Consider the following 24,127-nt stretch of genomic DNA (forward strand, 5'->3'; position numbering starts at 1 on the left):
AGATCTGGTAAACAAGCGATATTTACCCAATGACGCTGCAGCAAAATCTTGTCTAATATCAATTGTATTGACACAATGCAGCACAAAAACTACGAAAGTCGCAAAATCAAACCCAACCCGACTGAAATCTTCCATCCAGCGCAGTCGACTGAATTGACTGAATTTGGGCTAAAAATCTATCAAGCGGGAATCGTTTTCTGCATCAATTTGTAGCATATTCGATCAAATGATCGAATCAGCCTGATATCGATGCAAAAAAATCAACCAGTGTATGGCCACCATTAGTCACATTTTATAGATTCTGCAGACTGCAGACTGTAGCTGCTTACTTTTATATTTATAGACAAACACAGCAGACAACACAAAATAAGATATTCATGGGAAGAAAGTTAATCAAATAAATGTTATTTATACTTACAGTATTCTTTTGAGCCACCATATCCTAAGGTAAAATAAAGGACACAAACAAAAATTACCACATATTTGGGTTTTTTTTGTCACAGAAAAGGACAAATGAAAAAAGGATACAGAAAAATGCAGTGTATTACAAAAGAAAAACAGAACATTTCTTAAAATTGATTATATTGACAAATTTAAAAAAATGTGTGTTTATTTCGTTAAAACCTATTTTTTCTTTTTTGCCAAAAAAATAAATGCCCTAATTTTTTTCTCGATGTGGGATTTTTAAAAAACATTTTTGGTAAATAGGTAGGGGGTCATAAATGGAGTAGATATTATCAAGGAGCTAGCTCAGTTGGGCGCCAGGTATTGCAGATAGTTGAAAAAAAATGGTAATATTGTATTACCGATATTCCATTATTAGCTTTCCTGACGCCTAACACTAACCCCCTCACTCTTTTTTAGTTAACCAACACTAATTTGCCTCCCTATGCATATCCTAACACCAACTTCCATCCCTAAGCATATCCATATCTAGATACCTAACACTAACTCCTCTCCCAAATCAAAACCCTTCCTGAATGCCTAACACTAACTTCTTCTCCCTTAAACCTCCCTAGCGTTCTGGACGAGCTAGGCTCGTCCAGAGATGGTGGAGGTGACCGCTCATGCCCCGCTGGGCCGATTTGAATAATTTTTTTTAAAAACACACAGCAAGCACTTTGCTTGCTGCATGCCTTACCCGATCGCTGCCGCCGATCCGCCGCTACCCACCGCGATGCAGGGCCCCCCCAGGTGAGTGCACTGCCTGGCCAATCAGTGCCAGGCAGCGTTGAGGGGTGGATCGGGTCTCCCTGTGACGTCACGACGTCGATGACGTCACGACGTGCGTTGCCATTGCGACGGGGGAAGCCCTCCAGAAAATCCCGTTCAGAACGGGATTTCCGGACGGGCCATTGCGGCGGCGGCGATCGGAGGGGTGGGAGGGACGCCGCAGGGAGGTAGGAATCATGTAGCTAGCGTTAGGCTAGCTACATGAAAAAGAAAAAAAATATGTGCAAAAACCGTTCCTGCGGCCGCAGGGCCGCGGGAATCAGAACGCCAGGCAGGTTAATACTTCCTATATCCTCCCCCTACACTATTCACTAACACTATGCACCTAACTATCCCCATACCTCTATCCAAAGTTTGGCTGGATCATAGCTAAGCACCATTGCCGATATCTAGAGCTCCCCTGGCACCGCATACTATGATATTTGTCACTTTGCTACAGTGTAGCAGAGCAGTGGCTATTCAATACTAAAGCCACCCGCTATTACATAGCCAGCTACTCAGTAGCGAAGCACAAATAATTAACAGAGATCCTGTGCTCAGCTACTGAGTAGCCGGTTGTAGCTGATCACTGGTGTCCAGGCTAGTGATGGCACGAACAATTTGCTAACTTCGAAACAGAATTTCTGCAAAAGTTCACTAGCAGGCGAATCTGCCGAACCTCCATAGACTTCAATTGGCCAGCGAATTTTAAAACCTATAGGAACTGTTTCTGATCACAAAAGTGATGGAAAAGTTTTTTCAATGGGCCTAACGCCTGGACCGTGGCATGCCGGAGGGGGATCCATGGCAAAAGTCCCACCAATAATTACGTAGTTAACGCAGAGTCGTGTTTTCTTGTCTAAAGGGCAGAAATCAAAGTATATTCCTAAATTTGTGGAATGAAGTGCTTTAAAACATCCGGCGTGCGTACATTGCGATAAGGTAATGTAAGGGTTATGCCTGGTTCACACTGACAGATGAAATGCTGCGTGTTACGCACTGCAAACAGCCACAAAGAGCTTCAGTGTTTGCATCAGATGAGCAAATCATTGTTTTTACTAGTCGACACCTCCAGGACATAAATGTTAGTCCTCTCTGCGGCAGTCTTTGTGTAGTGGTGTGGAGTGGCCTGTGCGTACGTTTGCGGGAGTGCAGGCGATTGTGGTCGAGCTGAGGTAGTTCAATGACAGTTAAGTGACCAAAAAAAACACTGATTCTGCACTGAGGTCTTATACAGGGGCAGTAGTGGGTACTAGATGCCAGTAGTGGTGGTGAAGGATTAGTGGGTTATGGTCGGTGCACTACTAGGACCAGCAGTCCTGTCTCCAACAGCTAACTTGTGCACTGGACACAGAACAGCAATGCAATACAACAACAAGAGAAACAATGTACCAGCCCTAAGAAGGGTCTTAGCTGTTCAGGACAATGTGGTAGCAGCAAGAATCTGACATAGATCACAGACCTACCTAACGCTCTCCCTGTTAGTAGCCCACTCTCCCTGAGCTGCCTAGCACAGAAGCCAAACACAGGCTGCAAAATGGCCTTTAGAGCTGGGTTTCTGATAGGTGGGGGGTCCAGGTGGGATGGATAGCTATTTGGCTGTCGTGTACCTGCTGACTCTGGGATGAGCGGTCAAAGTTTGGCTCCATTATAATGTATAGTGGATGGGTTGAACACTCCATGTGTTCGCCTGAGAGGGCGAACACCCCTTGTTCGCTGCAATCTATTCACCAGGCGAACAGTTCGAGCACTCTCTAGTCCAGGCTCCCAGGGCACTTGGCTACTCAGCAATTCTTCAGTAGCTGATCACCTGCGTCTATGTGGAGCACCAGGCGCGTGATAGCCGCAAATTTAGATTCCAGTCTATGGGGGCACCTAGAATAGCAGACAAGCTGTGCAAGAAATCAACTAATCCATCATAAATTAACCCTTTGCCTACTTACCTGGGAAGAGGCATATATTTGAAATCCCAATATTAAAGGATGCTTTTGGATTCCTCAGTCCCCTTCTCCCTCCACATACCCACACAGTCAGGGTCCTGTTGATCTCAGCACCAGTAATTGGTGCAGGCACCTCTAGGGTGTGGGGTCTAAGTAAGCACAGGTCTTCACCAGCGTACCCTGCAAGGGATGATGGGCCGCCACCTCTATCGGGCAACAGGCTTCTTTGTTACCTGGTGCCCACCAGCTCACGACCCCCAGGGCTGCCCCACCAGTGATAAGAACAGGAGGGATGAACCATGCCAGCTCAAGGGTCCTAGGGAGGACATATTTGAAGCTGGGGAAGACTTGGGGGAGGGAGGCGGCCACAGTGCTTGAGGGCCCTGTGGGAATTACCCCTTTGCCTCAATGGGGGCACTGGCCCTGATTCTGGGACAGGTTTTTTTTTCCTGTCCCTGCAGCCTGAGAGATGCCAAAGACTCCAAGACTTCCTTCATGAGGTTTAATGTATGATATGCAGTTCTGGAATCAATCAGACAAGCTTTCTGAGTGCTAGCAAAGATAGAGGCAGCTGCAGATCAAAAATTAAAACTGGCAGAGGAAGCCTCAGGAGTATTCAGTTTCTCTTGGGCTGCAGGTATAGAAAAAAAAACCTGCCCCAGAATGCACAGTGGCACGTTCTTGGCATAGGTTCATAAAGGGTTTGAGAATCAAATATTTAGAAGTAAGGCTGGAATCATGCTTTATTTACATGGTAAAACAGATTATATATATTTTCAAGGGCACATTTTTCACTTGAATATGGTTTTTATTTTGTGTTTCATTCTGCTTTAAAGGGAGTCTGAAGCGAAAATAAAAATAAAAAACAGATACTCACCTAAGGAGTCCTATAGAGCCTTCCCATTCTCCTCACGGTGTCCGTGTTCCCTCGCAGGCTCCCCCGTTAGCAGTCTACAACTGATCAGTCATAGACTTCTTGCTTCCGCTGGTCTTCGGAACCACTCAGGCTCCTGAAGACAGGCTGTTCTTTACTGCACAAGTGAGAGCATGCTCTCTCGCACACTTGCGTGTGCACAGTTAGTCGCTGGTTTTCGGGAGCCCAAGTCTCCTGCAACAGAAGATTCAAACAAAGGAGCCTTCTGGGAAACGAGGACACTTTGAGGAGAATGGGAGGGCTCTATAGGACCCAGAGCCTTCCCCCTCCTTAGCTAAGTATCTGTTTTTTTGTTTGTTTGTATTTTAATTTTGCTTCAGACTTTCCACTGGATTTTACCAATACAGTACCTACCATTTCTGCTAAAGAATCACATCTAACTGTTGAAGGGTCATTCTATTATTGATGCTATTAAATGCTTTCTTACCCAAAAGCTTGTTGTAGAACACAACTGAGACATGGATGTAGATGGCCTCAGGTTAGTACACATCTAACTTTTTACACTGTTTACAAAAGAAGGTTTAAATAAATGTTTATTACCTTGAGGGATAATGATGTATCAGGGTCAGTGTCATGATAAATAATAACATTATTAGCCATGTCAAAGCTTTCTCTAACTCCAAGGTGATAGAAGAGAGAAGGCTGTCTGCCCACGTCACTCATGTCCACTACAGCAACATCTGTATGAAAAAATAAAACATTTATCACGCTAAAGTAACAACCTTAAGAAGTATGGTAACTTAGAACAAACACACTTTTTGAGGGTATCAGCTGGATTGAAACCCCTCAATCTATAACTCAAAATAAATAATAAGTACAATCTATGTACTATAAGGGCTCTTTCACACTAGGCAACGCTCGTACAAAACCTTTTTTGTGCACGTGTTATGACCTATGGCGTGAAGTCGGGAAGTTGCGGTTCAATGCTGATCAGCAATGCTAGTTCTAATTCACCCGACGGGAAAACGTAACGATCTGGAAAACTTTGTCCAATGTGAAAGGTAACATGAAAGTCAATAGACTTTCATGTTACCCCGCTTACCGCATCCTAGCAGCGATCCGTCAAAACGCATCAGCTCCTAGTGTGAAAGAGGCTAGAGCCCTAAGAACCAGATGTTTGTATTTCAGTTTTGGAAAAGACAAACAAAGATCCTTTGATATCACAGCTGATAAAAAAATACTGTGCTAAATTAAGATTTTACTTCATTCTGGTTTAATAGCCAACTAAAAATAGAACTATAGCCCTTGAGAAAAATGTTGTGTCATGTTTCCCAACAAATGCTTCAGGCAGCATGGGAAATATGCAAAGTAAAAGGGGTTTAGAACTAACAGAATCAATCTGAATGCATGACAATGTATGCCTGCAGACTGAGTTAAACTCCAGACCTATATGTTGGGTACATATAATAAAACTTAACAGTTTCTCAGAGCAGAGTTACAATCAATAGAACAAAATTGCCAGGATCCACAAAATCCCTATTTATATGTTTAGCACTCAGTAAGGCCTCTAATTGAGACTTTCAAAGGCCTCTTATTGGGACTTTCAAAAGGACATACCATTTATCCAAAGAGAATGAATATATTTTTAAAACCTAACTTTTATTTAGTTCAAAGTGGTTAAAAAGGACTCGCCATAGTCTATACATGTTAAAGCCAAAACAAAATAACCTCCATTAACATGGGCGGATACAAGTTGTTATATTTAATTACATCTATATTGGTTACGATGGACGTACAGTATCAGTTTAGTGATATTCTTAAGTTTTGAGGTAATGTAAGTGAATGGCGGTGATTCCCCTGAAACCTTGGCAAATTTTTTTTTCTGTAGATTCTTAGTGAGTCCCAGCCCTTGCTGCGCTAGCTGGAGGTTGGACGGCGTGAACGCGGCGCCAGCCCCAGACCCGATTAACGCCGATTGACGTAAAGTACTGGGGGCGTTTTTTGCAGGAAATCGCGTGACGCATCCCTGCTTGAATGACAGAGCTCCGCTCCGTCATCAGTCTCCCAGCGGCGATCGCCACTGGGAGACTGTTGGACGGCGAAACTATTTACTGTGTACAGCGTTATGATCTACGGCAGCGCTGTACTGGGGACAGCCGTGCCAATCGGCTGTCCCCTTGGGAGGCAAGACACTGATCCTCTGAAGCCTATGGCTGAAGCCTATCACGCTGATTGGCTGGCGGGGGGAGGGAGGGGGAGTTAAAAAAAAATAGCAACATTTATTCAAAAAATAAAGGAATAAATATTTGTAAAAAAAATAAAAAAGCATTCTGGCAGGGATCATAGCCCACCAAAAGAGGGCTCTGTTGGTGGACAGAAAAGGGAGGGGGAATCACTTGCGTGCTGAGTTGTACGGCCCTGCAGCAAGGCCTTAAAGCTGCAGTGACCTATTTTGCAAAAAATGGCCTGATCTTTAGGGGGTTTTAAGCCCGTGGTCCTTAAGTGGTTAAATGGACTTTTGTCTGTTTTTACTCAGTAAAAGAAGTAATAACTTAAAACCGAAGTTGTGTGTTTACCCAACTTCCCATTTCTAATGCTACAAGTTTTTTGTGTAAAAAATGTATTGAAAATATATTCAGTGTGAAATATATTGTTTCATCAGGTCTGTAGTAGTAACTGTTTCTTGGAAGCCTTATCTGCAGGGTGATGACTTCATCAGGAAATACTATATATGTTTGCATTGAAAAGAAAAGTGATAAACTACTCTGGTTATCTCTAGTCAATTGTTGTAAAGTATTATCAGACACGTAATATACTGCTTCCTATAGACCAATAAAGTACTGCAACATCGGAAGGCTATGCATCAACGGTCTAAGCCTACTTCTCATACTCTAATTACGAATAACTCCATCCTCCTAGAACATTTCTCATACCCTTTCCTGTCTTTCCATTTAGTAATGATGTAAGGACAGGTTTCCACTTGTACCAGCATCCATCTCTGTGGCAGGCGCCAGCACTTGGTCATGCAGGATCCAAGGGCTTCCCTCATCTTAGGTAAGTATCTAATTATTTGCCTTTAGGAGGTTTGCCTCGGGTACACTTCAACTTTAACTTATCTGTTTGTTTTTGGGAGAAAATCAGAGCACCCAGAGGGAGCTCACACAAACACAAACTCCATACAGATAATATTTAAACAGGGGGCTTGGACAGGGTGGGAGGAGACATGCAATGGTAGGAAGGAGAAAGGCTGTACTTGTGTAACGATTTGTGTCAGCAAATAACAGAATTCTGATTATAGGTGATCTGCAGTATCACCTATAATGCAGATGTATACCTGATTATATGGTGATCTGCAGAATCACCTATAATACTGGTATATCAGAAGCTGTGGTGACAACAAATAGCAATGTGATTGGTGCAACAGTATGTAATAGATAGCGGAGATACTGCCGCAGAGGCAAGCGGCATGGCGGCCTCTGCCGCGCAGTTACATGCTGCTGCTCTGCCTGGTCCTTCTATTACACATAGATTGAGGGCTACCGACAGGACCTTTATGCGAATAGAAGGGAAGTCAGCTCATCTGCCAAGTCAGCTGACTCCAACGGTACTTTGGATTGGCTGAGTGATGGAGGCGGCGCTGCGGGGCATCTCTGTATATATAGTACTAGTCTGTCAGTTGCCCCGTGTCTGCTGTTGCGAATGCTAACGTGTTAGCGCTCAGACCCTAGTCAGATCCCAAAGTGTGCTAGAACCAGCTGGAGCTGGGGAGTGGGGATCCACACTTAGCCAGATTCTGTTGATAGCTTAAAATACTAATTGCATTGTATTATCTGTTATGACCTTCTGCTTCCTTTGACTATTCTCCTGCTTGTTGATTCTGTACCTCTGCCCATCTGATTCATGTTGCCGACTCTGCCTGAACTTAACACTGAATCAGCCTTCTGTCTTTGTACTTTATCTGCCCGTAGGTTGCCTACTCTGCTTGTCTGACCTTCCTGTCCTCACCAGTGGGCCTAGCAACTGGTGAGGGATCTGTAGTAGCCTTTGCAGCACTGTCTGTAACACCTGCTCCTCAGGTGTCCACTAGCTGCAGTATAGTCTTAATCACCTGCTCCTCAGGTGATCATCCTTTGCAGCACAGTCAGTGGTCCCTGCTCCTCAGGTGTCCACTGGCTGCAGTATAGTCTTAATCGCCTGCTCCTCAGGTGATCATCCTTGCAGCACAGTCAGTGGTCCCTGCTCCTCAGGTGTCCACTGGTTGCAGTACAGTCTGAATCACCTGCTCCTCAGGTGATCATTGGCTGCAGTACAGTCTGAGTCACCCGCTCCTCTGGAGATCTCCTCTTCCTCATTACTGTTGCACCAAACACTATCTCACATTGGTTGTCCTGTGTCTGGCTATACTAGCATTATTGGTGATTCTGCACATCACCACATAATCAGGTATAGCATCTGTATTATTGGTGATACTGCAGATCTGTTTTGCTGACACCAATCGTTACACAGTAGTACTGATAGGTTTAGCAATACCTCACCAGAGGAGCTGGTGGGTACTAACAGTACAGCGCCCCTCACCAGAGTCAAGGGCCCTCTGGTGAGAGTAGAGTGGTCAGACAGATCGGGTTTGGCAACAGACAGACAGATGCAGTACAAAATCGGAAGGCAGAGACTGGAAGGTATAAACAGGCAGAGTCGGCAGCAAGATCAGATGGGCAGAGGTACAGAATCACTGAGCAGAAGAGTAGTCAGAACGAGCCAGAGTCATACACAAATAATAACACAGTAGTATAATATTTAAGGCTATCAAACAATTCCTATCTAGTGTGAAATCCCCGGTTTCCTCCCGGATCAAAGCACACCGGAACTATCTAAGGGTCTGAGCGCTAACACCAAGTATTCGCAACAGCAGACAAGTTGCGAGTGATTCAGCTAGGCTTATGAAGCAGAGGAGACCCTTCTGGCACGCCCCCTCCTATCAGCCAATGAGGAGCGGCGAGCTTCTCCTCTGACATCAGCCAACCGGCCGGTCAGCTGACGCGCCTCCTCTCTGCATAAAGGTCCTCCTGTCTGTGCGCGCGCAACAAAGCAGCCCTATGTGCAACTGACAGACCCGTCCTCGGCGTGCTAGACGCCTGAGGCACGGATACATTGCCAGACAGGGAGCTGGAGGCAGCTGCGGTGGTAGCGCTGTTCACCGCGGCTGCCTCTCCAACATTTGTTACAACTTGTACATTAGGAGGTATTGCCAAATTAGGGGACCTGCTAGGGTGTAGGAGAGCCCTAACAGGGACAGCAGCCAGAGCTACTGAAATGGTGAGGCTTCGAACTGTGCTGCTTTTCCACCCAGGTGTTAAATAATGCCATACTTACTGAAGTTTACATAGTTGCATCAACAACACTGCTAAAGATACATGAAACAACAATGGTACATTTAAGCTAGAACCATAACAAATGACATAACTTTCCATGCACTCTTCATGCCTGTACTTCACCGTGCCCCCTCCTACCAGTGTGACTACAAATATCATCTCATTTGAGAAGGCCTGTGTCTACTGACTGGTCACACTGCAACCAATCAGTGCTGCATGGCTGGCAGGGATGGGGCATGGCAAGTTTCTGCAGCAGTAAAGCATGTTATTTTACTGCTAGTTTGGGCATCAGAGGTGCAGTGTGTACACAAAACAGAGGATCAGAGAAGACCATAGTACATTCCGAAACATCTCTGATGTTTAATGTTATTGTATGTTAGGAGGTTTGCCTCCCTAGCAACTATGAGACATTCACATTTGAAGTGCTTTTTATATCCTGTCATATAACAAGTTCCTTTTTTACATGTATTTTTTAATTGCATTGCATTTATTGCAATGGCTTGTTCCAGTTTTTTTGATTGATTTACAATGTGGAGGGTGTGTGTTTGTGTGGATTTTCTTTTTAAGGACACTTGCCAATGGGCTCACTTTATATCACAAAGAAGTCTGCAATGTAGTTAGTAGTAGTAATAAAAATACATAAAAATAATAACAATAATAAAGGTATATACAGTAGGATTTGTGGAAATCATAAAAGTTTAGAGTAAACATATTTTACCCTGACATTATATGACTCTTACAATATTTAACACATTGAACTGCTGCTTGGAATTCCCAATTAAAATTCTTAAAGAGGAACTGTTAGGTATAGGGTAAAAAACACATATATCAGTAGCTAAATATTGGCTGTACTTACATTGCATATGCATTTCACTGTCCACGTTTGGATTTCACAGAATTTTTATATAGTATTTGCAGAGATTGATGCTCCTGACAGCTCATGGCAGGTTCCATGTGTGTCTGTCTTGAAGCCAATTGTGATGTAACATCCCTGCTTCCTGATTGATGCCCTCCCAAGTTCCAGCCCTCAGACACTCCCACCAGTCTCTGGTCTAATGGGGCCTATTGTCTGTCACTCGGGGGGGGCGCAAGGATGGGGGTGCGGGCGATCATGCTGTCAGTTGGGGGGGTTGGGTGCGGGCGATTGTCCCGGGGAGGCTGTCAGATGAACAGAGGTGAGCTGTTTTAGTTCTATACTGGGAAGTCCGGATCTTTTCAATGATTCAAATCGGATCATTGAAAAGATCCGGATCTTTGAACCGAATCTTTGAATCATTTGCAGCAGAGTGAGAGAAGCTGCAGTTCCTGTTTCTTCCAGACATCCACTGTGAACCGAATCTCGGATGATTCCACTCACAAAAAAGATCTGGATCAAAGATCCGCATCGTTCATGATCCGGACAACACTACTGTGCAGTGAATATTAAATAGACATGTGGCTAGGAACAATAGTGGACTCGTACAGTATACTCTAACGCAACATGTGCACTGTGAACAGCACATTGATTTTTCAGTGCTGTGAGTTGGGCTGAAAGTTACAGGCTGCTGTAACATGAGCCTGTAACTTCCCACTGTGAAAGCAGCCTTAGGGTGGGATAGGGAAATGAAGGGGAGGACCAAGGGAGTGCAGTAGGGAGAATAAGCAGCCCCAGCATGCTCTGCAGTATCTGTTATGCAGCCTGCGGCCTCCTTAGGAGCTTTGGAATAAAGAGGATTGCTATTCAGCCAACAACAAAGTAAGAGAGATTTTTAACTTCAGTATTGCCTTTTTGGCTTCCTTCTAAACTGTTTAACACAGGAGAATAGAGGTTTAAATTAGCTTTTGTAGCCTAACAGTTACTCTTTAAAGTCAAATTATTCTGCACTGATATACTGAATGCATTTTAAAGTGCAGTACAACCCCTAACAGCCATTCTTTCACAAATAAAAAAAAGTTGAAGCACTGTATAAAATTCTAACATTACAATACTTTGTAAAAAGAAGGGACACCGAGAGCCCAATATAGTGTAGTAAGTTGGGTGATGGGTAAATGGAAAAGTATATGATAGATATACTCACAAGTTCAGGGTTACCAATTAGGCAACCACTGTGTAGGCAGGTGAGGAGATTAGGCCTGTCCTCACTCAGGATTAAGAGGTCGCTCTCTGTAGATTAGAAGAAGAAAGGGAATTCAACCCCCCCACAAGGGGTGGATGCTGATATTGTAAGGAGAACAGAGGCGCCAACAGAATAAAATATATCTAAAAACTTTAAAATTCCTCAGGAGGCGGTGGTGGACACATCTCCCCGAAGCAGACATGATACTGTCGTTTTAGTACAAACAAATTTATTTATATACTCCAACATACAGTGCAACGCGTTTCGCAGGTATATTCCCGCTTCTTCAGGCAATAATCAACAGGAGTACATACAGTGCAGTCTTAAAGAGAGTCTGAAGCGAGAATAGATCTCGCTTCAGACCTCATAGCTAGCAGGGGCATGCGTGCCCCTGCTAAAACGCCGCTGTAGCGCGGCTTAACGGGGGTCCCTGTCCCCCCAAACCCCCTCCGAGCAGCGGGGGAGCGCTTCCTGGTTGGGGCAGGGCTGACCGCCGCAGCCCTGCCCCATGCGCGTCTGTCAGACGCGTACCTCCGCCTCTCCCCCGCCCCTCTCAGTCTTCCTTCACTGAGAGGGGCGGGGGAGAGGCGGCGATGCGCGTCTGATAGACGCGACTGGAGGCAGGGCTGCAGCCGTTAGCCCTGCCTCCAGGAAGATCAGCTCCAGCGACCTTTTTCCGACCCAGGTTTGCGGGGGGTGGGTTTGGGGTGAAGGGACCCCCGTTAAGCCGCGGGATAGCGGCGTTTTAGCAGGGGCACACGTGCCCCTGCTATATATATGACCTGAAGCGAGATTTAGTCTCGCTTCAGTGTCTCTTTAAGGTCACGATAAGCGTCTCTGTACAATTACAATACTTTGCAATCCATTTAAACTCCATACTTAATTGGATATAGTACAATAAAAAATATTATTAATTAGACATTTTTATGAAAAAAAAAAGTCTGCTCATTTTGAACTTTGATGCCAGTAACATGTTTCATGAAAGGTGTGTCACAACAAAAGACTTGGAAAGTTGTGTTATGCTAAACAATCCCCTGGTCAGTAATAACACTGCTGATAAAAAGAGTATACAAGAGAGGCTGAGTCTCTCAGAAATAATGAAGGGGGGGGGGGGGGGGGACGGGTGACACTGCTCTGTGAAACAGTGCATGGGTAAATAGTGCAAGGACGTAATTTATGTTGGCAATGGCTATTCCAAGCATTGCAGATTAGCGTTCCCCCTATGGCAATCAGCTGATAAAGTAGTAGAGTATGGCCTGACGGTGCTGCTGACATGTCACAACAGCGCTCGACTGTTAACCAGCTCAGAATGTAGACTTGCAAGCAGCTTATTCCCAGGGAGAGGGACAGGCAGCAGGTTGTTCACAATGCTAAATTCTTCCCTGAGATGGCACCACACACTGGCCTTATTCACCTTGAAGGGTGTGGCTATTTCTTACCCACTCACTGTAACAGGTAGCACACAAACACCTCACCCAAAACTAGCACCTGCTACTTGGAGGCACTCAAGTACCCATCCTTGTTGTGTACCATTGCTTTGGAAGCATATGATAAATTTTCACACATTCTCTGCAGTGCGTCCTAATTCTGTAGGACATGCAAGCGGCTTGATTCATAAACTGGCTGACGCTGACAATAAGAAGCTTGTATATCTGGGTTCTGAGCTGGTTTGTATTTGGAGGGGTAACATAAGAGAAGACTCAGCACCATGGAGAGCACCTGCCTCCTACATAATCTAAACTAGATTATCACAGTAGATTAGGAGCAGTGTCAGCTTTTCTCATCCAGCCAAAAACCAAAGAAAAATGGCAGCTGGTATTTTCTTTTTCCCTTTTAAATAACAATGCATCAGGCTCTGTGACTACAATTGCCTGATACACTTTTATACATTGGGATGTGTATTCTTGGTTGCAATAATGTTCTTCCTGTAGTACCTACCGGTAAGTGCTGTGGTACTTTTCAAGGTCAACAGAACTATCTTGTTAGGTTTTACATGAACATGTTAAAAATGTGCTTTTGCAAGAATATAAATACAGTATTCACTGTTAAATTGCTGTGTGCTGAGCAGAACTGTTTATGAAAGGTTTACATTTAATCTTATTTTAGTCTTATTTTAGTTACTTACTTGATCTGAGGTCTTAGCTATCCTATAGACATCAAAGCACAGCACAAGCATAATCCAACAAGCCTCCAGCCATTTCAGCATGTCTTATGCTAGGTACACACCATAGAATTCTCTGTTAGATTTTCTGTAAAATTTACCTGCCAGATAGATAATTTCCAACATGTTGGAAATTATCTATCTAACCATCTATCTGCCTAGCAATTAGACATTGTTCTACTCAGGAGATAACCAGAAGACAATGCACCAAAGATAATGACCAGTCTCTACAGAAAATAATCTAATACAGAAAATCTAACAGAAAAATCTAACAGAAAATTGTATGGTGTGTACTAGGCATTACTCATAAGTGCAATGACTTGCTAAGGTGTAGTGGAGTATCTGTGTGATCCAGCAAACCTGAAGGTGGCCACACACAATACTATAAAATGATCCGATATTATGGCAATTCGATAAATATGATTGGATCTCCTGAAAAAATCAAAAGCTTTTTTTCATTCGACTGAAACATCTGATTGGATTTCCATTTTTTTTTCAATTTTTATCGATCTGGATCGCTGGAAACTTGTCTTCAACATTTCTAAAGATTATATGGTGTGTGTTAGATTGTCAATTTATTAATATACACACCCAAGCAATTTTCTCAGAGTTTCCAATCATTTTTATCACAATTGGAGAAAAATTAAACATACATGTGTGTTACATTGGTCATATTTTTAAAATGTTAAAATAAGTCAGAAAAATTGATTGCAATTCTTCATTTGAACAGATATTTAAAAAAAATGTATGGTGTGTGGCCACCTTTACAATTGTGTGCTGTTAGAACTGTCAAGCCTAACGTGCGTCATATTCAATCATAGTGAGGTTTGATAAAGGTTAGTAAAATAGTGGTTGTGCAACTGTAGTCACATGCAACACCTGCATACTGCTCTGTAGCTACAAAGCCATCAACCACAGAGCAAACTTTACACTAAACTCCAAACCCAACACTGCATATGCAGTATAATAAATATATTGATCTGCCCCAGACCTCTCCACACTACTATCTAAAGTCCCTGACTGTCTTTCTGCTGTATCTACATTCATGTCATCAGATTGTTATACTTCCACCTTCACTCTCTTTTCCACCTCCCATAGTCCCATTCAATGTAGATAACACCCCAATAACCTCAACTCCTAAAGCTCGCTGTCTGGGGGTAATTCTGTACTCTGAGCTCTCATTTATACAACATATCAACACTTTAACTACCTCCTTCAACTTCCATCTCAAAAAAAAATTCCAGAATCAATCCCTTCCTCTCACAAGAGGCAACCAAAATGCTTGTACATGCTCTAATCATCACCCGTCTTGACTACTGTAACACCTCCTCTGTGATTTACCAAAAAGCAGATTGGCACCTCTCCAGTCCCTACTAAACTCTGCTGCCCGTCTCATCCACCTCTCTTCCAGATCCTCTGAGGCAACCCCTCTCTGCCAATCTCTCCATTGGTTACAAGTTACCAAAAGGATCCAGTTTAAACTTCTCACGCTTGCATACAAAGCTCTACACAAGCTGTCACCTCCATACATTTCCTCTTTAACCAGTTCAGCCTTCAGTGTCGTTTCACCTTATGCATCCGAGCAACATTCACCTCCCATTCGTTCACCAATAAATTTATCACTACTTATCACAATGAAATGATCTATATCTTGTTTTTTCTGCCACCATTTAGGCTGTCTTTGGGTGGTACATTTTGTTAATAATTATTTTATTATAAATCCATTTTAACAGGAAGATTAAGAAAAAAATGGAATCATGGAATCATTATTTCTCAGGTTTCGGCCATTATAGTTTTAAAATAATACATGCTACCGTAATTGAAACCCATGTATTTTACTTTTCCATTTGTCCAGGTTATTACACAGTATACATTATGTCCCTATCACAATGTATAGCACCAATATTTTATTTGGAAATAAAGGTGCATTTTTTCAGTTTTACGTCCATCACTTACAGTGGGATGCGAAAGACTGGGCAACTCTGTTAATCATCATGATTTTCCTGTATAAATTGTTGGTTGTTACGATAAAAAATGTCAGTTAAATATTTCAAATAGGAGACACACACAGTGATAATTGAGAAGTGAAATGAAGTTTATTGGATTTACAGAAAGTGTGCAATAATTGTTTGATAAAAAATTAAGCAGGTGCATAAATTTGGGCACCACAAAAAATAAATGAAATCAATATTTAGTAGGTCCTCCTTTTGCAGAAATTACAGCCTCTAAACGCTTCCTGTAGGTTCCAATGAGGGTCTGGATTCTGATTAAAGGTATTTTGGACCAGCACGGTGGTGTAGTGGTTAGCGCTCTCGCCTTGCAGCGCTGGGTCCCTGGTTCAAATCCCAGCCAGATCAACATCTGCAAGTAGTTTGTATGTTCTCTCACTGTCTGTGTGGGTTTCCTCCAGGTACTCCGGTTTCCTCCCACATCCCCAAAAAAACATACAGATAAGTTAATTGGCTTCCCCCTAATATTGGCCCTAGACTACGATACATACACTACATGATAGATACATATGAATATGGTAGTCATAGACATATGACTTTGGTAGGAATTAGATTGTGAGCCCCTCTGAGGGACAGTTAGGTGACAACATACTCTGTACAGCGCTGTGTAAGATGTTGGCACTATATAAATACTAAATAATAATAAAAATAATTCCTCTATACAAAACATCTCTAGTTCATTCAGGTTTGATGGCTTCCGACCATGGACAGCTCCCTTTAACTCACACCACAGATTTTCAATTATATTCAGGGTTGGGGACTGAGAAGGCCATTCCAGAACATTGTACTTGTTCCTCTGCATGAATGCCTAAGTGGATTTTGAGCAGTGTTTAGGGTCATTGTCTTGTTGAAAGATCCAGCCTCTATGAAGCTTCAGCTTTGTCACTGATTCCTGGACATTGGTCTCTAGAATCGGCTGATACTGAGTGGAATCCATGCGTCCCTCAACTTTGACAAGATTTCCAGTCCCTGCACTGGCCACACAGCCCCAAAGCATGATGGAAACACCACCATATTTTACTGTAGGTAGCAGGTGTTTTTCTTGGAATGCTGTGTTCTTTTTCCTCCATGCATAACACCCCTTGTTATGCCCAAATAACTCATCAGTCCACAGCACCTTATTCCAAAATGAAGCTGGCTTATCCAAATGTGCTTTATCATACCTCAAGCAGCTCTATTTGTGCTATGGGCTTCCTCTGCATCATGCTTGCATACAGTATCTCCTTGTGTAAAGTGCGTCAAATGGTTGAACGTTGCACAGTGACTCCATCTGCAGCCAGATGATGTTGTGCAGGTCTTTGGTGCTGGTCTGTGGGTTGACTCTGACTGTTCTCACCATTCATCACTTCTGTCTATCCGAGATTTTTCTTGGTCTGACACTTCGAGCCTTAACTTGAACTGAGCCTGAGTCTTCCATTTTCTCAATATGTTCCTAACTGGGGAAACAGACAGCTGAAATCTCTGAGACAGCTTTCTGTATCCTTCCCCTAAACCATGATGGTTAGCAATCTTTGTCTTCAGGTCATTTGAGAGTTGTTTTGAGACCCCCATATTGCTACTCTTCATAGAAAATTAAAAGAGGAAGGAAACTTACAATTGACCCCCTTAAATACTCTTTCTCATACTTGGATTCACCTGTGTATGTAGGTCGTGGGTCACTGAGCTTACCAAGCCAATTTGAGTTCCAATAATTAGTTTTAAAGGTTTTGGAATCAATAAAATGACAACAGTGCTGTAACATATGCGGCTGCGGGCACACAGGGTGTCTCCGCAGCCGCTTCGGTTGCCTATTCAGAGTCTTTTTCCGTTCCCTCGGCGTCTAGCACGCCGAGGACGGAATTGTCATTTGCACATAAGGTTTCTGTGTAGACGGGACCTTTATGCTGGGAGGAGGCGCGTCAGCTGACCCGCTGGTCGGCTGATGTCAGAGCGGACGTTCGCCGCTCAGGATTGGCTGATTGGAGTAGGCGCGGCTTGGAGGTTTCCTCTGCTTCTTAAGCCGGCGCTGCTCACTCGCAACTTGTCTGCGGTTGCGAATACTTATGTGCTAGCGCTCAGACCTTAGACTAGTATCCGGTGTGCTTTGATCTGGGAGGAAACCAGGGATTTCACACAAGACTAGGAGATTGTTTACTGTATATTATTGATATTCTGTGTATGACTCAGGCTAACCTCTGACTCTGCTAATTGCTATTCGTCTTTGTACTTCTGCCCATCTGATCTAGTTGCCGAATCCCTGCCTGATTACCTACTACTCTTTTGCCTTTTGACTCTGTACTGTATCTGCTTCTTAGTTGCTGAACCTAGCCTGTCTGACGCTCCAACTCACCAGTGGGCCCTCACCACTGGTGAGGTATTCTCAATAGTGTCCACCAGCTCCTCTGGTGAGGCTCAGCTAAACTAATCAGTTACTGTATTCTAATAGTGCCCACCAGCTCCTCTGGTGAGGCTCAGCGAATCTAATCAGTTACTGTATTCTAATAGTGCCCACCAGCTCCTCTGGTGAGGCTCAGCTAAACTAATCAGTTCCTGTATTCTAATAGTGCCCACCAGCTCCTCTGGTGAGGCTCAGCTAAACTTATTGTTACTGTGTTCTATAAGTACCCACCAGCTCCTCTGGTGAGGTCTTGCTAAACGTATTATTACTGTGTTCTATAAGTACCCACCAGCTCCTCTGGTGAGGTCTTGCTAAACTTATTGTTACTGTGTTCTAATAAGTATCCACCAGCTCCTCTGGTAAGGTCTTGCTAAACCTATTGTTGCTGAGTTGCAGGAGATTTTGGAGCACTTAATGCTTCCATCTGCTGAAAAGCTTTATCGAGATAAAGATTTCATTTTTCAGCACGACCTGGCACCTGCTCACAGTGCCAAAACTACTGGTAAATGGTTTACCGACCATGGTATTACTGTGCTCAATTGGCCTGCCAACTCTCCTGACCTGAACCCCATAGAGAATCTGTGGGATATTGTGAAAAGAAAGTTGAGAGACGCAAGACCCAACACTCTGGATGAGCTTAAGGCCGCTATCGAAGCATCCTGGGCCTCCATAACACCTAAGCAGTGCCACAGGCTGATTGCCTCCATGCCACGCCGCATTGAAGCAGGCTTTTCTGCAAAAGGATTCCCGACCAAGTATTGAGTGCATAACTGAACATAATTATTTGAAGGTTGACTTTTTTTGTTTTAAAAACACTTTTCTTTTATTGGTCGGATTAAATATGCTAATTTTTTGAGATAGGAATTTTGAGTTTTCATGAGCTGTATGCCAAAATCATCAATATTAAAACAATAAAATGCTTGAACTACTTCAGTTGTAGTGTAATGAATCTAAAATATATGAAAGTCTAATGTTTATCAGTACATTACAGAAAATCATGAACTTTATCACAATATGTAAAAGAAGAAGAGGGAAAAATCGAGAGCCCCCGATAGTGTAATATTGTTGGTGTATTTGTCGTGAGAACAAATGGTGAAATTATACTCACAATTTGTAGGTTGCCAAGTTAGGCAACCACTTGCATCGCAGACGGGGAGATCAGACCTGTCCCCGCTCAGGTTTAAAAAGTCGCTCTCTGCGTAGAAGAAAGAGGGTGTCCACACCCATCCACCAGGTGGATATCACGTGATAAGAAAAACAGAGGCGCCAATAGAGTAAAATATGATACTAAATTAAAACAAATTAAAATGTGGGTGGCAGTGGTGGACTTGCCTACCCCCACTAAGACAAGGACCACTTTGTATGGTTAACAATGTAAATTTAATCAATTTAGTACTCCAAATTAACAATCAATTTGCAACGCGTTTCACGGGACACAAGCCCGCTTCCTCAGGCAAAACACATAAGAAGGAGCAACTGGAACGAGAAAACATGAAAGAAACCCATAGAACTCAAAATAAATTAACACAAAATAAAACCAAAAAATTAAAAACTCATCCTAGGACCAATAGCAGATATCAATATACCTAAAATCAAATCAAATCGGTGGCTAAATCAGCCATAAAAACTAATTTGCCTTAAAAATGTCAGATTTGGTCAAAGTTGGACAGGACTTGGTTGGGGTGAGGGAACAGGGGAATAGGGTGAGATAAAAAGGGGGGGGGGGGAAGGTTGGTTCGATTGGTATGGGATTGGAATAATAGCAGGGAGAAAAAAGGGGGGGGGGGCGGGGCAACCAGATGGACAGGAGGGGGACGGGGAGGGAAAAAGCGGAGAACTGAAGGAGACATAACATGTTATTCAACATAAATTTGTCATATACTGATTAAAGATATATGCCATCAAGCATATATACACATGCAAAGGTATGTGTGCAAAAACTCTTTTCAGTACAGGAGGGATCTGCATCTACATGTAGTCATCACCCTATTGATATGCATGATTGCACATGTTCGTACCCTGTTATCATTATTAAGTACAGAGTCAGTGGAAACACTTACAGACTCCGATATGCCACAAAGACAGAAAAGCTTCATACTACAGTGTGTAGAATTCATACTGACACATAATTATTTCTCATTTATGGATACCATCTATCAACAAATAGGGGACACGGCTATGGGCAGCAGCTTTGCCCCCAGCTACGCCAATCTGGCCATGGGCCTTCTTGAAACTATTTACATCTATAACAATAACCCCTTCCGAAACCATATTGTACTGTACAAGAGGTATATTGATGACTTGGTGTTTATCTGGCGGGGTGATACATCACTGATCCCAAAGTTTCTCAGCTATTTGAACTCAAATAGAGCCAAGCTCTCTTTTACTTCACAATCTAACAACTTGTCCTTGGAATTTCTAGACCTAGTTCTGTTTCATGACAAAGGAAAAATCAAGACCAAAACACACTTCAAACAGGTAGATTCCAACAGTTATATTCATTTTAACAGTTTTCATCACAAACCATGGACAACCAACACCCCTTACAACCAATTTAAACGCATTCGTAAAAATTGCACAGATTTAATAGATTATGAAACACAGTCTAAGATCCTAGTAAATAAATTTAGAGAAAGGAAATACCCCAAAAAACTCATACAGAACGCCAAATTCAGAGCCAAATACCCCCAAAAAACTCCCAAAGCAGCAGACATTACATCCAATGATTCTGAAACTATGTTACGGTTTATTACTAAATATAATGCCCAACATACAAACATTAAAAATATCCTAACGCACAGATGGGAAATCCTACAACAAGACCCATTTCTACAAGGTTGCATCCCTAGGAAACCCATTATTACGTATCGTAGAGCCCCAAATCTCCGTAATCTACTGGCACCAAGCAAAATTAGGATTAAAAACAAGACTCCACCCCTACCAGCTGGCTCCTGCGCATGTAACAAAACTCGCTGCCTAGCCTGCACATTCATAACCAACACGGACCATCTAGTAGCAGCGAGCAATAAGATCATTTATCCAATAAAAAAACACATAGATTGCGACTGTAGATTGGTAATCTATGTAGCCACATGTCCCTGCAAGATCCAATATGTAGGACGCACCAGCCAGCAATTACGAGAGAGAATTGGACAGCATAGACGAAATATCCTGAGGGGTCTACCCACACACAGCTTATCGAGACATTTTGATCTAGTTCATAATAGGAATGTCACCGAAGTTTCCTTCATAGCTCTGGAACATATCAATCCTCTAACAACCAATGCAATCCAGACACTCAAAAATAGAGAGATGTTTTGGATACAAACCTTAAAAACCTTGGTACCCTTGGGTCTCAATGAACAATTAGAAAAGACCTTCTAGTGGTACTATGTTGGTTTTATCTCCTCTATACGCCGCTCTCTTTTTATGTCGTTCCTTTATCTCATCTCTACGTGAAAGAATTTTATATAATTATGACCACTGCATCATATTGTATTATGCATATGGGTTACCGTATGTTTATTTATTTTATTAACTTACTTTTTTCATATGGTTAATATTATTATTATGTGTATGGGGGTGTGGGTATGTGTATGTATGTGTGTGTGTACGTGTGTCTGTGTGCGTGTGCGCATGTGTACATGTGTGGGCGTGTGCATATGTATACACGTACAAGAGAAAAGAGAAATTATATTATATTATATATAGTCAGTGCATGGGTCATCCACGATTAGAAGGGTATTTTTCCCATAACTATATATGTATTCCTCCGAAACGTGACAAATACTTAATAACTATGGTCCCTACTCAATCAGTTATAATATTAAAATTATAATACATCTAGTCTGTCACTTTTGAAATAGTAGTATAGAATTTGACCAGTAGAGGGGGTAGACGCACAGAGATATATATATATATATATATATATATATATATATATATATATATTATGATCCACTGATGTTGACTAAATCACTCAAGCCTAAGTCTCCCCCCCCAATATGTTTAACAGTATGGCACTTTGTACACTGTTTGTACATTGATTATGACATCAAAGATGTTATAAGGCAAACACCTGCAGTGTTTAATCACATGACACCCTCCTTCCCATTCGGTAGCGGCTACTTGACCTCAACAAACATGGCGGCCTGGGCTTCCTGCCCCTAGATGACGTACTTCCGCCGGAGCCAGTAACCACCAATCTGGCGGCGGAATGCGTCTTTACTGACACGCAACGAACCCCGCCCACCTGTGTTGGTCGCCCAAGCCAGGTACCAATAGTCTCGTGGCGGACATCGTCATCACTTGCACACGGCAAACCCCGCCCACCAACATCTGCCGCTCATTCACAATGGGGATTATATATAGTAGCGAGCGTGGCGTCCAATCTTCACAAAGGCGCCACGCTAGCACGGACTGCTACTAGGGTAAGTGTTTCCACTGACTCTGTACTTAATAATGATAACAGGGTACGAACATGTGCAATCATGCATATCAATAGGGTGATGACTACATGTAGATGCAGATCCCTCCTGTACTGAAAAGAGTTTTTGCACACATACCTTTGCATGTGTATATATGCTTGATGGCATATATCTTTAATCAGTATATGACAAATTTATGTTGAATAACATGTTATGTCTCCTTCAGTTCTCCGCTTTTTCCCTCCCCGTCCCCCTCCTGTCCATCTGGTTGCCCCGCCCCCCCCCTTTTTTCTCCCTGCTATTATTCCAATCCCATACCAATCGAACCAACCTTCCCCCCCCCCCCCCCTTTTTATCTCACCCTATTCCCCTGTTCCCTCACCCCAACCAAGTCCTGTCCAACTTTGACCAAATCTGACATTTTTAAGGCAAATTAGTTTTTATGGCTGATTTAGCCACCGATTTGATTTGATTTTAGGTATATTGATATCTGCTATTGGTCCTAGGATGAGTTTTTAATTTTTTGGTTTTATTTTGTGTTAATTTATTTTGAGTTATATGGGTTTCTTTCATGTTTTCTCGTTCCAGTTGCTCCTTCTTATGTGTTTTGCCTGAGGAAGCGGGCTTGTGTCCCGTGAAACGCGTTGCAAATTGATTGTTAATTTGGAGTACTAAATTGATTAAATTTACATTGTTAACCATACAAAGTGGTCCTTGTCTTAGTGGGGGTAGGCAAGTCCACCACTGCCACCCACATTTTAATTTGTTTTAATTTGGTATCATATTTTACTCTATTGGCGCCTCTGTTTTTTTATCACAATATGCTATTTTTTTGAGAAGATCCTGTATATATTTTTATTTTTTTACAAAAAAATGTATGTGTACCTATCAGGGAGTGTGGGAGATAAGGGGCTAATTTTAAAAGTAAAAAAATGTCATGCTCTGGAAATTTTTATTTCCAGATGTAATTTTACAATTTGGCCACAAGATGCCCTCGCAGCTCACTTCTGCATGCATGAGTGGATGGGACAGAAGGGGATTTGTGAAAGACGGAGCCGTCTCGCTGGCGGTGTCGGTACAGGGACTTAGATCAATGAATGGGAAATTTGTTCGCATTCATTGATCTCCGAGCTAACGGAAGGCGGCAGGAGCACGCGGGGGCATGTGCGATCGTGCACACCAGGCAGCGACAGCAGGGTAGCCTATCTGGAGGGGGATATATCCGTCCAGATAGGATTAAGTGGTTAATCTCCAGATACCTCCCTGTCCGGATCCTCTGTTCCTCATCGGAGACCCTTTTGTCTTCTAACCTGGTCACCTCCTCTCACTCTCCCATCCAAGACTTCTCAGAGGCTGTCCCTCTCCTTTGGAACTCTCTCCCACAGCCTGTTCGTCATGCGCCGAACCTGGAAACCTTCAAATGTATAATTACTATTATTCAATACACATTTTGAAATGATAATAACCACTATGACAGCAATCAAAATGCAAATCGGGGGGGGGGGGGGGGGGGAAGGATGCAGGGGCCGTTACCAAAAAACAGGCACCACCATAGGAGCCTATTATAAAAGCCGCAATTTTCAACAAAGAAGGTAAATTTTGTCGCATGGCGACTATCGGGCACCAAAATGTACCTTCTTTGACGCAAATCACAGCCATTAT

General features: G+C 42.9%; 1 protein-coding gene across 1 annotated transcript in view; it reads right to left on the reverse strand.

Annotated features, from left to right (window-relative positions):
* The window catches only part of LOC137545218 (mitogen-activated protein kinase kinase kinase 15-like), a 110,359-nt gene that overhangs the window by 35,249 nt on the left and 50,983 nt on the right, over window positions 1–24,127 (reverse strand). The window contains exons 2-3 of the mRNA XM_068266342.1: window positions 4,627–4,766; window positions 419–442 (exon numbers count right to left, since the gene is read on the reverse strand). Coding sequence (XP_068122443.1) covers window positions 419–442; window positions 4,627–4,766 — 164 coding nt within the window. The remainder of the gene's footprint in view (window positions 1–418; window positions 443–4,626; window positions 4,767–24,127) is intronic.

The sequence above is a fragment of the Hyperolius riggenbachi genome, chromosome 2 (genome assembly GCF_040937935.1).
Source record: "Hyperolius riggenbachi isolate aHypRig1 chromosome 2, aHypRig1.pri, whole genome shotgun sequence".
In the NCBI taxonomy this organism is placed as follows: Eukaryota; Metazoa; Chordata; class Amphibia; order Anura; family Hyperoliidae; genus Hyperolius; species Hyperolius riggenbachi.